The 16,053-nt window shown below is 40.2% G+C and overlaps 1 protein-coding gene across 2 annotated transcripts; it reads right to left on the bottom strand.

The window, feature by feature from the left end:
• Window positions 1-423: 423 nt before the first annotated feature.
• Window positions 424-15,755, bottom strand: LOC144192829 (coiled-coil domain-containing protein 102A-like). Of its 2 annotated transcripts, XM_077711651.1 has the most exons (4): window positions 15,189-15,755; window positions 14,919-15,089; window positions 6,184-6,287; window positions 424-1,224 (listed from the first exon to the last, which is right to left on the bottom strand). In XM_077711651.1, the coding sequence occupies exons 1-4, from the start codon at window positions 15,357-15,359 to the stop codon at window positions 1,089-1,091; spliced, it is 582 nt and encodes a 193-aa protein (XP_077567777.1). In that variant the 5' UTR covers window positions 15,360-15,755; the 3' UTR covers window positions 424-1,088. The 2 variants fall into 2 exon arrangements, 1 of the variants encoding a protein (XP_077567777.1); XR_013325464.1 differs by lacking the exons at window positions 14,919-15,089; window positions 15,189-15,755 and adding an exon at window positions 11,071-11,457.
• Between the last annotated feature and the right edge of the window lie 298 nt (window positions 15,756-16,053).

The following is a 16,053-nucleotide window of genomic DNA, read 5'->3' as shown; positions in this document are numbered from 1 at the left end:
GGACACCACGCCGCATGTTCATTTCGTTTGTCAAGAGAGATCAAGCTAAGTTGTTTATGTTATGTTACCACGTTTATTAAATCAACCTACAAGAGCAACAGATCTGCCTTCCCTTTCCCCTTTACTTCGGCGACTCTGCATCTGGGTTCAACTTCCCTCCGATCGCGTCACACTACGCGGCGCGATCGTAACAGTTACTTATTTATATATTTATTCATGTATTTATTTATTGACTTACTATTAACTACCTATTTGTGTAAAATGCCTTTCCTATTCGTGCATCCTCACCCTCTTCCTACTGCAACAAAGAAATTTCCCGAATACGGGATGAATAAAGTTATCCAATCCAATACAGTCAAAAAAAGCCGCAGAACAAAAAAGGAAAAGCACAAAGTACAAAGCAAAGTATATGGTATCATTCATTATCAGCTCGTATGTCAATTTATTCATATTTCAAATCAATGTTTCCCATAGAAATGAACTAAAAACAAATTAAATGAATCACCAAATCAAATCAATAAGACAGAAAAGCAGCAAAAACACAAAACGAGCAAGATCGGACGGAGCTACCGGCTTCCAGTTGAGCGCCGCCATCTTGGTTGCGGTAGCAAAAACGGATACAGACTCAAGAAAAAGACGTTGTAGAGTTGGATAAAGCTGGAACCACACATAGGAAGTCTTCCACAAGATGGGGAACTTCTGCAGACTGTGACCGAGGTAGAGAATATGCAGAGTTACTCTTTCAAGCTTATCCACACAGTTCTTCAGTAGTCTGGAGCTGAAGAATCAACAGTAGAAGAATAGAACCCCTCGAGTCCGTTTCCGGCCTGGTAAGCGCCGACAGCTCTTTCATCTTATATCTCGCTGATGAGTTGATGATTTGATTTCGGTGTGGAAACAGACCGGATAGTGGCTCTTGGGGAGCGGAGTTGGCCACCCGTGTATAAAGTATCCAGTATTCAAGACATGTCATGGTTATAATTTTATCTGCAATTAGTTGTCTCTTTTCTTTCCAAAGCAATCTTATTCAGTTAAATGTCATTTTTGAAGCTATGCATTCCTGTTAACACAAACAATATCTATTAGTGTCATCCATGGATCTGGAGATGCAGTTTTTCATCATCCTCATCCATGTCACCAGTTGAGCCAAGTGGGTTATCAGGACTGAACCGAGTTGATCGCATCTTCCCAAACAAAGTAGGACTCAGCTGCTGGTGGCGAAGCCTAGGATAAAGCAAAGTGTGCAATGAAAAAAGTATTTAGTCAATTTTCTTTTACATAATCATGAAATGGTTGGTATTAAAAAAAACTCACCAAAGAAATAAAATAGTGAGTTTGTGTATTGATACAGCGAAAAAAAATGGTGTATTCAGAATTCATGCTTAAAGTTAAACAATCTCCATGACTGAAAATTAGATTTTTTTTATCTGGAGTAGGACAGAAATAATTTTTACATTAAATAATAAAAACAATGTTTAGCCCGTCTTTGGAGCAGTCTGTTTTCGAGTTTAGGATGTCTGTTGATGCGGACAGTTCCATTCATGTTGCATTATATTAAGATTAGATTAAGATGAGATTTACCATATTTACTCGCATAGAAACCCCCCGTGCATATATGCCACACCCTTAAAATTGCTTTAAAAATACTGTTTTACAATTTTTCACACACGAGCCGCCCCCTGATTCACAATTTCACCTCCATATTCATGGTTTTAATAGGGAGTGCAAATGTGTTAGTTTGAAGGGAAAATCTTAGGAAAAATCATCCCAAGTGGTATGTCTAAGATACTGTATGAATCAAAAGCACATTATTGGGGTCAATATCATAAGGTAGTTGCAAAATATCAAATTATTCAGTTTGAAAAACGAGATACGAGCTTAATGCATTCCGGGACTGAGCTCGTATGTCGATTTATTCATATCTCAAATCAATGTTCCTCATAGAAATGAACTAAAAACAAATTAACCCTCTAGTTAGTTTCAACCCTCTGAAAAAAAAAACACCAAAAACTGGATATTAAAATGGAAAAACACCATCTATTGACAGTCAAAAATAACTAGTGGTTATGATGTTTAATAGTACTAAAATTAAACAGATTTCGTGGAGGGGAGAGAGAGGGATGGAAAAAGAGAAAGGATGAGAGAGAGATATACAGAGAGACTTACAGACACTCAAAAAAAGGTTTACTTTAACCTTACACTAAACTCAATTCTATTTTATTTTTTTATACCTTTCTTTTCGGGTTGGCTCTTCAGCTGCAGTTTTTGAATGGAATCTATGGAGGCTTGTTTGCTTTTGTCTTCCCTTGAAAATATTCCGAAAATGATGCGCACAAATGTCCTTCACAATAGGATAACGCATGACTATTTGCCAATGGGGAGTAGTATGTATACTCCTCTTGTACTAGCAAGCAAGCAAGCTCTGCCATGCGTACACCGATTTAACGGGAGAAAAAAACACTGAAAAATTACAACGCTTCACCCAGTGCTTGCAGAGACATTTACACGATGGAGTTCCCTGTAAGCAGCCTCTCTGTATGCGCGTATATCAAAAAATGGTCTTGTATCTCAAGGTAAATATTTGCTCGAAATTTTTCTTGTATCTCAAATTGCTCGTTTTTCGGGGCACTCGTATGTCAAGGAATTACTGTAAGTCTATCTTGTTGACAACCTAATGCTTTCTAATGACAGAAATTACAATCTTCTTACCAAAGGTTAAAGATTCTGCGGCAGCTATATTGCTTCTAAGGAAAAATATCTCATTCATTCACTGGTTCATATTACTGCAATACAGTAATATCTCGGTATACGAGTGCCCGGACATACAAGCAATTTGAGATACGAATAAAATTTTGAGCAAATATTTATACCAGCATATAAAGGAGGCTGAAGGCTGCTCATAAGAACATCATAGAAACTGTCTTTCCTGTCACAACTCCCTTGTGTAATGTCTCTACGACCACTAGGCGGAGCGTTGCATTTTTGCATTAAGTTTAGATGGCAGCGTCCTAGGAAAGATGGCCGCGCCCTGAGCGAGGAGTGATGGAATGTTTTTTTCCACGTATTATGCAACAAACGTTCTTTTTTTAATTTCCTTCATAGACATCAAAATACATATTTTTGCATTTATCATCATGATGTCACGGCGCCATTGCATCATGACATCATTGTGTCATGGCATCATCCACTTGCAGTTCCGTTTCGCGTCATGTTTTTATGAGCATATAATCCGTACCCTCGATTCAGTCATCATTTTTGTCCGACAAAAGCGGCATATATGCGAGTACATACGGTATATAATGGAGTCAGAACACAAGTTTTTTGTTTTGGAAAATAAATGATGTATTGAGAACTGACCGGAGACCCTATTTCTTTTTTCCGTGTCTTTGTTAAATAAATCCTCCAGGACAAATAGAGCACATTCTTAGTAGGAGGTTGAAAAGAAACAAACGCCAATACAGCCTATGGAGTTTTTGTGCCAGTACAAGATAAGACATTAGTCTACGTCGTCCTCCTAGGTGCAGAACTCGAGTTGATGCAATAAATGCAATTTAGTTGTTTTATCACAGTAGATCAATTATTTTACATTTCCAAAACCAGAAGTCATTCATTCACAAAAGTGATTGCACTTAAGTTTAAATATTTAAATGTTCAGATTTTAAGATGTGATAAACCGTTTTTTGCATGATTTGAATGAGGCAAAATAACATGCTTTTTTCTCTCAAATATATTGTTATAATCCCTTGTTTCAGATCTGCTGTCATTATTTTGTGTATAAAAGTTGAATTTGATGTTCAAAAAGTCTTCTTTCAAACTTGAGTCTTGAAAAACGGGGTCATCTCATAATTGGGGTCGTATTATAATCTTAATTGTGGTGGATATACTCTTAATTGTGGTGGATATACTCTGATCCTCTACCTACTGCCCATGTTTGGTTGGACTAGGCCATGCATCCCCTTGTGAGGATTTGCTAAAAAATACAAATTAATACCTATTATTATACTTATACTTACCGTATTTTCTGTACTATATAGCGCGACAAAAACATTTTCTCAAAAGCTGCCAGTCTGCTTTATAATCTGATGCCCTTTATATATGGATCAAATTTGGTTAATGACTGTATGAATTTTCCTTTGATATTTGTGATGGGCTATTTTTATACATTTGTATAAAATATTGTTGCCATGATATGCAAAACGTTTATAAGACCATTTAAACCTTGCCCTAACTTTATCGACAGGTGAAAAACAAACGTCCTCTCTACCATACATCATGCATCTCTTCTCTGTATCCGAAACATGTTTGACTCTCATGTCAAGTCTCTTTTCTTAGTGATGTGATACAGACCACTCCAGTCTTGGGAATTAAAAGATCATCTTTTCCCTTTGGTATGGAGAATTTTTTATGACATTTTTACCAAATGAATTTTCTTTTTTTACCCTCCGAACTGCTTATCCTCACAATGGTCGCGGCAGGTGCCACTGTTTATCCCAGTAACTATAGGCACCAGGCGGGGGACATCCTGAATTTGTGGCCAGCCAATCGCTGGGCAAAAGGAGACAGACAGCCTTTCACACGAACAATCATACCTAGGGGGAACTTAGAGTGTTCAAGCAGATGACTACACATGTTTTGTGCATGTAAAAGGAAATCAGGAGAAAGCCCAAAGAGAACATTCAAACTCCACACAGGAAGGTCCAAACATTGAACTCTCAATTTTTTAACTTTGAGGCCAATGCGCTAACTACTCGTTCACCATGCCGCTGACTGAATACAAACATTTGCAAGACATATTCAACGTACATTGCCAAGACAAAAAAAAACAAAAAACTTTTTTTTAATTTCCGTGTTTTTTGCATGTTTATCATACACATTTTTCAGTTCTAAAACCACATGTTATTACACAAAAACATCCCAAGATTAATCCTTTTAAATTATTTATTTTAAGGAACAAAATAATTCACAACTCTTTGGCACAATGTTAAAAAGTGTCGTTTTTTCCCCTTTCCCTTATTCCCTGCATTTGGGTCCATCTCTCCATTCATGCCGGTTCGCCAGCATTTCGTGAAAGAAGGATGCAACCTACTACAGACCCAGCAGGCAATGCTTCTCCCTCCCGCCTCTTTCCACCATGCCCACTATTCCATGGTCCCATAGTTTTTTTTTGTCACCTTGTCACACAGCCATGTCCTTGCTATGCCCCCACCTTCATACTTTTCCTCCATACTTTTCCTTCATAATTTTTCACTCACGAAAAATTTCTGGAACCAATTAAAAACAAATATACATTTCTATTCTAAGATACAAAAACAAAATGTGAAATTCTTGCATCCCCCTTTTAAACTGAGAATTTCTATCTCCAGTGAAATGCATGAAAAGGTGGAAAAAATAACAACTATTAATTGATGAGGTGCAAAAGTGCAGCTGCTAAATACAAGGTGAAGTCAACGGGGGAAGACAAGGGATAATTTCTCATTAACCAGCATAAAATGACAAATGAAGCCCTGTTGCTTCTGCTTTAAATTTACAAAATGTTGTAGGAAGAGTAGTCGATTACCATAGCCATAGCACTTGATTCTGAGCTGAAGCCACCTGCAGTTTTAAAAAAAAGTGATCCGCGACATTGAGAGTTTTTACTTGCAGTAAGTTCGTTAGGGCAGCTCAGTGGGCGAGTGGTGAGTATGTACGCCTTACCGTTCTGAGAGGGTTAATACCCAGTGGGTTCCTACGTTCTTGTGTGGAGTTTTCATATTCTCCCCAGGCCTGGGTAGGTTTTCTCTGGGTGCTCCAGTTCCCTCCCACATACCAAAAATATGCATGGTGGGCTGTTTGAACACTCTAAATTGCCCCTTAGTATGGGTGTGGGTGTGAATGTTCGTCCGTCTTCTTGTAACCTGCGATTGGCTGCCAACCAATTCAGGGTTTCCGCTGCCTGCTGACCATAGTTGGCTGGGATAGGCTCCAGCAACATTTGTGACCCATGTGGTATAGAAAATAAATGGAGAAAAATGACTTTTTGGAATTGATTGGACATAGTGTTTATTTCAGAGTTATTAATTATTTTTATCTATTCTTTTTATAATACTTGAGATGCACTCATAATGTTTAACTTCAACATGAGTGGTTGTGCATGGGCTCTGTGTGTAATTGAATAAATATTTGTTTGTGATTTTTGTCTCTTACCTGGACTGTAAGTGGTCCAATTGAACTTGCAGGTTCTCAGTCTGCTCCATATGTTCATCCAAAGACCTCTGGAGTTTTTTAGTCTGGTTATGGGACTCATCCAGCTAATGCAAACACATGTACAAGTTTTTTTTACCCACACAGTATTCGGTCTCTTTTTCTTTGCTTCATCTCATTCACTTTTTTTTGCAAAGATGGCGCCGTCACCCGGCAGCCGGTGGCAGTAGCTCTATCCACTCATTTGTTTTTTTGTGTTTTACAACCTCTTTATCTGTTAGGGTCATTAGTCTCACATTTATTATATATTTGCTGGCAATGAAGAACGCTTTGATTTACTTAGCTTATTAACATTAGAAAAGTCATTTTCAGTACATCTGCTTGCAACCGTGATAAACAACGTGAAGGTCGCTCCTCTCTCCAGTTGGAGATCTCAAAATTGTTTTGAGAAACATTGAGAAACATCATCTTCTGAAAGTGGTTCACAACGCTCTCTTGGAAAGATCCAGAAGACTTTAAATTGTTTTGACTTCTGACAGTGTTGTTCACGGCGCTTCCTTGGGAAGATCCGGCAGACCTTCAATCTTTTTGAGAACTGAGATGCATATTGTAAATTATATGGAATAAATATGCAAGAGAAGCATCGATTTAGCAGAATGATCTTGTCTGAAGGCGCGTGAGGATTGATTCTCTCTTGCAAGACACCGGTTATGAGTCAAATATCTGTTTTATTTGTGTGTGCATTTGGGAATGAATAGTGGTGAACCTATTTACAAATTTCTTTGTTCTGTTAGCCTGTCAGCCATGCCTACGCTGTCATACACATAGGAGTAGCTGTGAACAATACGCAGCAGAAGGAACAACACCTCAATTCCGCTGGAAATTCAGAGATGAAATGGAAGAGCTGTCGGCGCTTACCAGGCTGGAAACGGAGTCGAAGGTTTCTACTCTGCTACTGTTGATTTTTCAGCTCCAGACTGCTGAGGAACTGTGCAGATAAGCTTTGAAGAGTGACTCTGCATATTTTCAACCTCGGTCACAGTCTGCAGAAGTTCCCCATCTTGTGTAACTTTTCCTGTGTGTGGTTCCAGTGTTCTCCAACTTTACGACATCTTTTTCTTGATTCTGTATCTGTTTTTGTTACTGCTACCAAGATGTCGCCGCTCAAGTGGCAACCGGTAGCGGTAGCTCCGTCTGCTTTTGCTCGTTTTGTGTTTTTCCTGCTTTTCTGTCTTAATGATTTGATTCAATGATTCTTAATGATCCTTTATACTTTGCTTTGTACTTTGTGTGTTTTGCTTTGTTGTTCAGCGGCATTTTTGACTCGGGCCTACCCGTCGTGTGGCTTGGTTTCTTTCTATCTATTTATGCATTTCCTGTTACTGCATTCTCACCCTCTTGCTGCTGTGATAATGAAATTTCCCGAATACGTGATGAATAAAGTTATTCAATCCAATTTTTAACCTTGCCTCTAAAACGTTGTGCTTTTTCTATTGCTTAAGTGTGGGTCGCGATGCACAACTCATTTCAAGTCGGAATCAGTAGTTATCTTTGTCTCTTGTCTTATTAAAATGACTCCTTCAGCTTCACGCAAAATTCCCACCTGAACTGGGGAGGAAAAGGCAAATATGTTGAGGCAGGAAAGCATATCGAACACGAGGGAGCTAATGTAAATATGCCCTCATGGATTGTGCCATGTAAATAGTTGCTTATTTTACACAAAACTGAAAACAGCCCTTCCTCGCCATTTTGAGACCTGAAGTTTGCAGCTTCAGTGCATATTAGTATTTTCCTAAAGTATCCACAAAAATAAAAAAATAAACATGGCTACACCAGCATATACCCGACGCTGCGCTATCGCTAGCTAGCTGAACGCTTTTTCAGAACGATCGTTCCAAAGAACTAACAGGAAAAAGAAAAAGCGGTGGACTATGCATGTACATACACAACGAATAGTGCGGTGACAGCAAGATCATTGACACTCACTGTTCTCCGGATTTGGAGCTATTGGCAATACGATGCAGACCAGACTATATAGAGAAAACAGGTCCACTGAGGATGCTATTGCCGTGGCTCTACACACAGCACTGAGACACCTGGAGCACCAAGGGAACTATGTGAGGACGCTTTTCATTGACTATAGCTCAGCCTTTAACACCATTAAGCTGGACATTCTGAAGGACAAACTCTTCCAGCTTGGACTATCCTCTTCAATCTGCTGCTGGATAAAGAACTTCTTGACTGGCCGACCACAAACTGTCAGAATGTGTCCACACCTCTCTTCCTCCATTACACTGAACACTGGCTCACCACAAGGCTGTGTACTGAGTCCTCTCCTGTACTCCCTGTACACATACGACTGCACACCAGCCCACCAGTCAAACTCCATTATCAAATTCGCCGATGACACCACTGTGATCGGACTCATCTCAGGCGGGGATGAGTCGGCTTACAGAGACAAGGTCGACAAACTGTCTTTTTGGTGCTCGGCGAACAATCTTACACTAAATACCACAAAGACTAAAGAAATTATCCTGGACTTTCGCAAGTGCAGCACAGACCTGGCCCCACTCCTCATTAACGGAGTATGTGTAGACACGGTCCAATCCTTCAAATTTCTGGGAGTCCATGTCACGGATAGGCTCTCTTGGTCTACAAACACCACAGTGGTAGTGAAGAAGGCCCAGAAACAACTCCACTTTCTCAGGGTACTGAGAAGGGACAAATTGGACACCAAGATTCTGGCAACCTTCTACAGAGCCACTGTGGAGAGCATCCTGACTTACGGCATTACACTGTGGTATGCCGGAAGCATGCCAGCAGACAAAAAAGCCATGCAGAGGGTGATAAACACTGCCCAGAAGATCGTCGGCTGCTCTCTGCCATCACTAGAAGACATTGCCAACCCCCGGTACCTCAGAAGAGCCGGGTCCATTGTTGGGGACCCATACCATCCTGGACACGGCCTGTTCCAGTTGCTTCCACCTGGCAGACGCTACAGGTTCTACAAAGCACGGACAAACAGCCTCAAGGACAGCTTATTCCCAACAGCCATCAGGACTCTGAACCTGCAGCAACACGTGACGTGACGACAACACAAATCCCTTCTATGAAATTAAGTCGCAATGAAGTAACAGGAAGTTCGTTTGGCGTGGATCTGCCTTCCACAGGCTGACTGAGGGAGGGTAAGTAAGAAGACTGTGAGAGGTAAGTGATCCATCTTATTCTTGTTGGCATCGGTGAGGCAACTTGCAGTCGCCGGATTGATGGCGCTCAAGGCGGAGAGCTAACAAGTATGAATATGTCATAAATAAATGTCATAAATATGTCTTGCCTGGGAAGACGAACTTGTGGAGAAGCACTATACAATTTCGTCATACGCTGCTGAGGGTATGATGACTACTAGGCTTTTTGTCAAGTCAATGATGACGACAATGCCTATGTCTGATTTTCATTTAGGTGAGGGAACGGGACCTGACATTTGTTTGGGCACATACACCAAACACCAGTGAAGAGTACCCAACCTCTTTGGAGTCATTGGAAGGTGTCCTGGAGAGTGCTCTTTTGGGCACTCCCTCGTTCTTCTGGGGGAATTCAACACATACGTGACCAATGACAGTGAGATCTGAAGGAGATTGATTGGGAAGGACGCACACCCCCCTGATTGGAACCAGAACGGTGTTCTATTGTTGGATTTCTGCATTCATCGTGGATTGTTGTTAGGCAGGAAGTCATGTGTGATGTCCTCATTGTGTCAATACAGTTTTGCTGAATCAGGATTCGGATATTGTATCTAAAGAGCCTAAAGTTGCACAGTGTTATTATCTGTCATTTAAAGACAATTTGTGAGTCAAGAGTGAGTCCTAGTTATTTACCACTACAGTGGTACAGTTGAAGGAAGAGTGCTCGATTACCATAGCACTTGATTCTGAGCTGCAGCCACCTGGAGTTTTTTAAAAAAGCGTTAGGCGACATTTAGAGAGTTCTTACTTGCAGTCAGTTAGTTTGGGCAGCTTTCTGTCTTAATGATTTGATTTAATGATTCTTAATGATCCCATATAATTTGCTTTGTACTTTGTACTTCTTTCTTTGTTCTTATGCAGCCTGTGTTGTCTAACTTGTAACTATGTGTAACTATGCCTTTCCTGTATCTGCATTCTAACCCTCTTGCTACAGTGATAATGACATTTCCCAAATACAGGATGAATAAAGTTCTCCAATCCAATCCAATGGAGCCCCAGATCAAGGGAGATTATCAGTGTTTCAGTTTAGTATGCCATCCAGTTTCTAATAATTGCTCCCAAAGTTGATTTCTTTACACCAAGCGTTTTACCTATTGCAGATTCAGTTTTCCCGGCCTCGTGCAGGTGTACATTTTGTTACATGCTCGATTTTTTAATTTGGGCCCCAGTTAAAAAAAAAAAAAAATCCAATTAGAAATGTTAATTTTATTTTTGACCCGGGGGCGATTGTGCAAACATGTTTTTTTACCCTGTGAACCTCACTATGGAGACCCAGAGAGGAGATACCGTATTTACTCATGTATATAAGGTGGCCGCGCGTATAAGCCGCACCCTTAAAAATAGTTGAATTTTACAATTTCTCACGTATAAGCTGCCCCGTTTCCTAATTTTCACCCCCATATTCATGGTTGTAATATGGAGTACAAATGTGTTACTTTGAAGCAAAAATCTTGAGAAAATCATCACAAGTGGTATTTCTGAGATACTGTATATATCAAAAGAACTTTTTTAGGGTCGATATCGTAAGGAAGTTAATATGCCTGTCTTTGAAAATGCAAAATATCAAATTATTCAATTTGAAAAAAAGATATGTCAATTTTGATGAAAATCTGATGCTTTCTAATTACAGAAATTACAATTTTCTTACCTGAACTTTAAGATGTTTTGGCAGCCATATCGCTTCTAATGTCAAAGTATCTCAATTCTTTCGATGATTCATATTACTCCAATAGTTATCACTTTCGAACAAGAAATAAAACGAAAATAAATCAAAGTGGGAGTTTCTTTTATTTCAAAATCAAGGCTACTCGTGTCTGGCCAGTCAGATCACGTTTGACAAGGTTTAGATTGGAGCGCCCTAGCTAAGAGAGCTGCCCGAGACATAGGTAAGATGGCTGTTCCCCGGGCGAGTGACGGGAACATGAGTTTTTTAACGTTTTATGCGAGATACGTGCGTTTTCCTGAATTTCTTCATAGACGTCAAAGTACATTAATTTTAGCGTTTTATTTGTTTATCCTTTCTCTATTTTGAGATATGACCGTATCGGCCGCAATGGCTTGCGTCATGACGTTATGACAACATTGCATCGTGTCATGTGTTTGTCAACTTACAGTATTGTGCATGTCATGTTTTTATGTGCATATAAGCTGTACCCTCGCTCAATTCAGTCATCATATTTTGTCCGACAAAATATGCGAGTAAATACGTTAAGTAAAAGCACCATGAAAAGCTGCCGCCGTGGCTGTTTTGTAGGTTGAGAGGATTTCTTGCTACACCTGCCACCATTCATACACCCACGGGTCTCAGTCATCGTAAAATGATCACACGGAATGTGTGAAGAAAAGTTCTCCCTCTCGTACTTAGTTGATGGTCATTTTGAAGCAGTTTTTTTACTTTATAATAATATAACCCCCCCTCTCCTTTGCCTTGCTTGCCAACATCACAATTTTATGGGTAAATGTTTGGTCATTGAACTTGGCAAACGAAGTAGATATTCGTACAACTGTCACTGGCAAGGAGCGGGCGGTTCAAGGATCCTCAAGGCTACTTCACCATCTGGAAAACCAATTGAATTTGAGTAATTGATTCAGGTAATTATTAGAATTTCTCGCAGTACAGTAATACCTGGACATACAAGTGTCCCGACATACGAGAAAAGTTGAGATACCAGTATAATTCCGAGGAAATATTTACCTTGAGATACAATACAAATTTTGAGATACGAGGATACGATGATAGGTAGTTTCTTATGATTTCTCGCCGCATCTCCCTCGTGCAAAGATCTGTACGAGCACTGGGCGGGGTGTTGCATTTTTACCGTGTTTTTTACATAGTCAGGGCAGAATTATGGGAAACACAATGGGTCCATACCAAGCTGGTGCAATGAAGGGTAGTGCGAAGAAAACGGTTATGATGACAATCAATATGAAGTATGAAATAATTGAAAAACACAATTAGTGTATGCGTGACTGAGCTGGCTTGCCAATACGTATGGAGAAGCAGGAAGTTCGCCTCAAAAGCCGTGGGAATACATTAACCCATTTGCCTTGGTTATTGCTCAAGAAGGTTTGAACTTTGTGTAACCTAATTAATTTAAGTTAAATCTAAAGTTTACGTTACGTCACGAGCGCATCCTCTCTATTTCCCATCCGCGTGTTGTATTAATACAAATGTCTCATTTCATTATAAAATATCATTACCAATAGGTATTCGTTACTCTGTCGTAGATGGTGAATTACAACCAATAAAAACATGTTTTTCAATTGTAATATCCTGTTTTTGGTGGGTTTTTTTTACACAGGGTGGGAATGAATTAATTTGTATTTAGGTCATTTCTATGGGAAACGTTGATTTGACAACGTAAATTGACATAAGAGCTCAGTCCCAGAAAGCTTAAAGCTCGTATCTCAAGGTATGACTGTTCATAACTCTGAACATGGCATTAAAAATAACCGCTACATTGTTGAGTGCATGTGATTTGTGGGTGTGAGGGTTTATTGTATTGTTTGTACGTAAACTGGGGCGAACAGTGTGAATGGGTATCCAACCTTTTTTGATTAAAGAGACTTGGCTAGCATGCACAGCGAACAGATGAGGGATTTGGTTAATTGTCAGAGAAGTCGAGCGCGTCCACGCAACCATCAGTGATTCTGTGCCGGTGTGCCAGAGAAGTGGGAATTTCCCCAAGCTTCAATTTAAAGCATGTTGTAGTACAGCCTCAGTGAGTTGAGGTCATTTTTTGTCACACGAAAACTGCGGATGCAATGATAAAAAAAAAATTACGGCCCACTTACATGCCTCTCTACACTAGAAAAGAAAGACAGGATTCTGATTGTGGCACGGGCAGTGCCTTCTTTTGGGCAAAAGACATGTCCCTCCTTGTTTGATTCAGGAAATTGGTCCAGGTCAGCTGCCTTATGTAAATCTGGCATTCCTGTGTTCCCCATTCATTAGTTCTTTAAGCAAATAGATCACCAAAACATGCACAATAACAACCTCGCCCAAGCAGGTGGGACTGGCGAAGCCGGGCCCTTTTTCTTGTACTTACACATTGCTATCATTGTCATTTTCATCATTTTCACTTGTCACATTTATTTAATGTTCTGGATGTTTTCTTTTCGTACATTTATGTGAAATATATTTCTATTCTTATATTTAGTCTTGCACCCTTTTCACTATGATGTATTAAAATGAAAATGAAAATGAAAATCAGACATAGGCATTGTCGTCATCATTGACTTGACAAAAAGCCTAGTAGTCATCATACCCTCAGCAGCGTATGACGAAATTGTATAGTGCTTCTCCACAAGTTCGTCTTCCCAGGCCAGACACATTTATGACATTTATTTATGACATATTCATACTTGTTAGCTCTCCGCCTATTGGTTAAAATGTGCACTACACCTTTTGCACTCCACCTCCTTCATTTGTATTAACGCCTCCCATTTTTATGACTTGTCTTATCTCTAATAAAACCACCGTTGAAGCAGCTTTTCGGCGGGAGATAGCTTCAAGGAGCTTGGAGAGTAGCCACACTCTCGGGCCTCAGGATGGTCCACTCCCCCGCCTCTGCAGACGCGGCCTTCAACTTTCATTCCATCTGCCTCAGTGTGTGTTCCTGTGTTCGAGAATATTTGAGTGTTGGCCAGTAGCCCCAACAATTTACATGTATTTCCTTCAGTCTACCCTCAAAGAGTAGTGCACTTACTTTATTATGTGCAATTTGCAAAGCCCTTGCCATTTTCTCTAGAGTTAACCCATTCTCTTAAGCAAATCATTAAAACCTTCTAGAGAGCCAGTGTCATATGATTTAGCTAGTTCGAGGAAAGCATTCGCATAATCCATAGTCTTATCTTCCGACTACCTACCTTTTTTAAAATTTATACCTCTCTAGCACAACATTTCTTAATGGAGCAAAGTAAGCATTGAGTGGACTTTGTCTCGTGAAGCAGTTTAGTCTTTGACCTGGCAGATTGACAGTTTCATTGCACTGACATCTTAAAGCAGTGAAGCAAAGTCACCCCTGTTACCCTGTTTGTACAGTGTATTGATGCAGAATTCCACTCTTTAGTTTAGCATGCAGTAGTTTTTTCGGGCTACAGATGGTCCAATCAAATTTTAGTCTCTTCACAATTAATGTTCTCTGGGTGAATGCAAACAAATGTATTAATTTTATTTACTATACTATTGCCCACTCTTTAAAGCTCCATCTTATTGCGCCCTCTCTTCCTGTCCCACACTTCTTACAATTACGTCACACTCACGATACTAAAAGACATAAGGTAAACCTTAAAAAGGTGAGCTTTGAAGCTGTTTACCTGCGAGCACAAAGAAATCTCAAGGCCAAAGGGATTATGAGTTAATGTACTTTTGTGAAGTAATCTGAGGTCAAAGATTTGAAAAACAGCTATTTGTTCATGCCATGACAAGATAATGACAGTAATTCTTGTGCGTATCAATGATCCAACAAAAAATAATGACTATTTAGTTCTCACCTCATCTTCAGCCTGCCCTAATTCTTTCTTCAGCTCTTCCACTCGAAGTCGAAGTTTTTTTACATCAGCCTCATGGGCCTCTACCCTACGGTTTGCATGCGTTAGCTCTGCTATCTTCTCCTGGAACTGCTTCTTTGGCTTAGCATGAATGTGACAAACATCAGCCAACTCCTAAATATTAAAAAAAAAAACAAGGCAAAAGTGGAGTTCAGGATGCATATTACAGTGGAATTAAAACTGTTCTTGAAGCGGTGTTTTGGAGGCTTGTACCCTGTAACACCTCCCAGAAGTTAACTGTAAGGGAAGGGTTTCCGACTTGGGTTGGTTCGCAGGCCGCTTTATCGTCAGCAGAAGGAGCAACACCTCGGTACCGCCGGAGGTCTGGAGCTGGACAAAAGTGCTGGGAGAAGAGGCAACGCTTCTGACCAACCATTCCATCATGGGATGGGATGGAAGAGCTGTAGGCCCCTAACAGCAACGGAGTCGAGATTTTCTGCCCTGCTGCTGTTTTCTTCAGCTTCAGACTACTGAGTAACTGTGCGGATAAGCTTGCAAGAGCGTATTCTCCACCTTGGTCACAGTCTGCAGCAGTTCCCCATCTCGTGGAAGACTTCCTGTGTGTGGTTCCAGTTTTTGCCCAATTTACAAGGTCGTTTTGAGTCCGATTCAGCTACCGCAACCAAATTGGCGCTGTTTAAGCAGCAGCCGGCGGCCACGGTAGCTTTGTCCACTCTTGTTCGTTTTGTGTTTTGCGGCTTTTATGTTTTAATGATTTGATGATTCCATTTACTTTGATTTGCTTTGTACTTTGTGCTTTTGCTTTGCTGTTCTGTGGGGTTTCAGTTTTTGTCCAACTTTACAATGTCTTTTTGAGTCCGATTCAGTTACCGCAACCAAATGGCGCTGTTTAAGCGGCAGCCGGCGGCCACGGTAGCTTTGTCCACTCTTGTTCGTTTTGTGTTTTGCGGCTTTTATGTTTTAATGATTTGATGATTTTAATGATTGATGCTGTATATTCTGTCTAATCACCCTCTAGCTACCTGCCACAATGTAATTTCCCGAATACGGGATGAATAAAGTTATCCAATCCAATCCAATCCAATCCAACTCGATTTCATGTAGGCCGGACCATTTT

The sequence above is a fragment of the Stigmatopora nigra genome, unplaced genomic scaffold (assembly GCF_051989575.1).
Source record: "Stigmatopora nigra isolate UIUO_SnigA unplaced genomic scaffold, RoL_Snig_1.1 HiC_scaffold_27, whole genome shotgun sequence".
Taxonomy (NCBI): Eukaryota; Metazoa; Chordata; class Actinopteri; order Syngnathiformes; family Syngnathidae; genus Stigmatopora; species Stigmatopora nigra.
This window is presented reverse-complemented; position numbering and strand designations above follow the sequence as displayed.

What these genes read in the sequence shown, in the direction of transcription:
- LOC144192829 (XM_077711651.1), bottom strand. Translation starts at nt 15,359, where the DNA reads ATGATGGAATGGTTGGTCAGAAGCGTTGCCTCTTCTCCCAGCACTTTT. An exon ending in CTTCTGGGAGGTGTTACAGG is followed by an intron (nt 15,090 to 15,188) that starts GTACAAGCCTCC and finishes TTTAATATTTAG; the next exon opens with GAGTTGGCTGATGTTTGTCA. An exon ending in TAGGGCAGGCTGAAGATGAG is followed by an intron (nt 6,288 to 14,918) that starts GTGAGAACTAAA and finishes TGTTTGCATTAG; the next exon opens with CTGGATGAGTCCCATAACCA.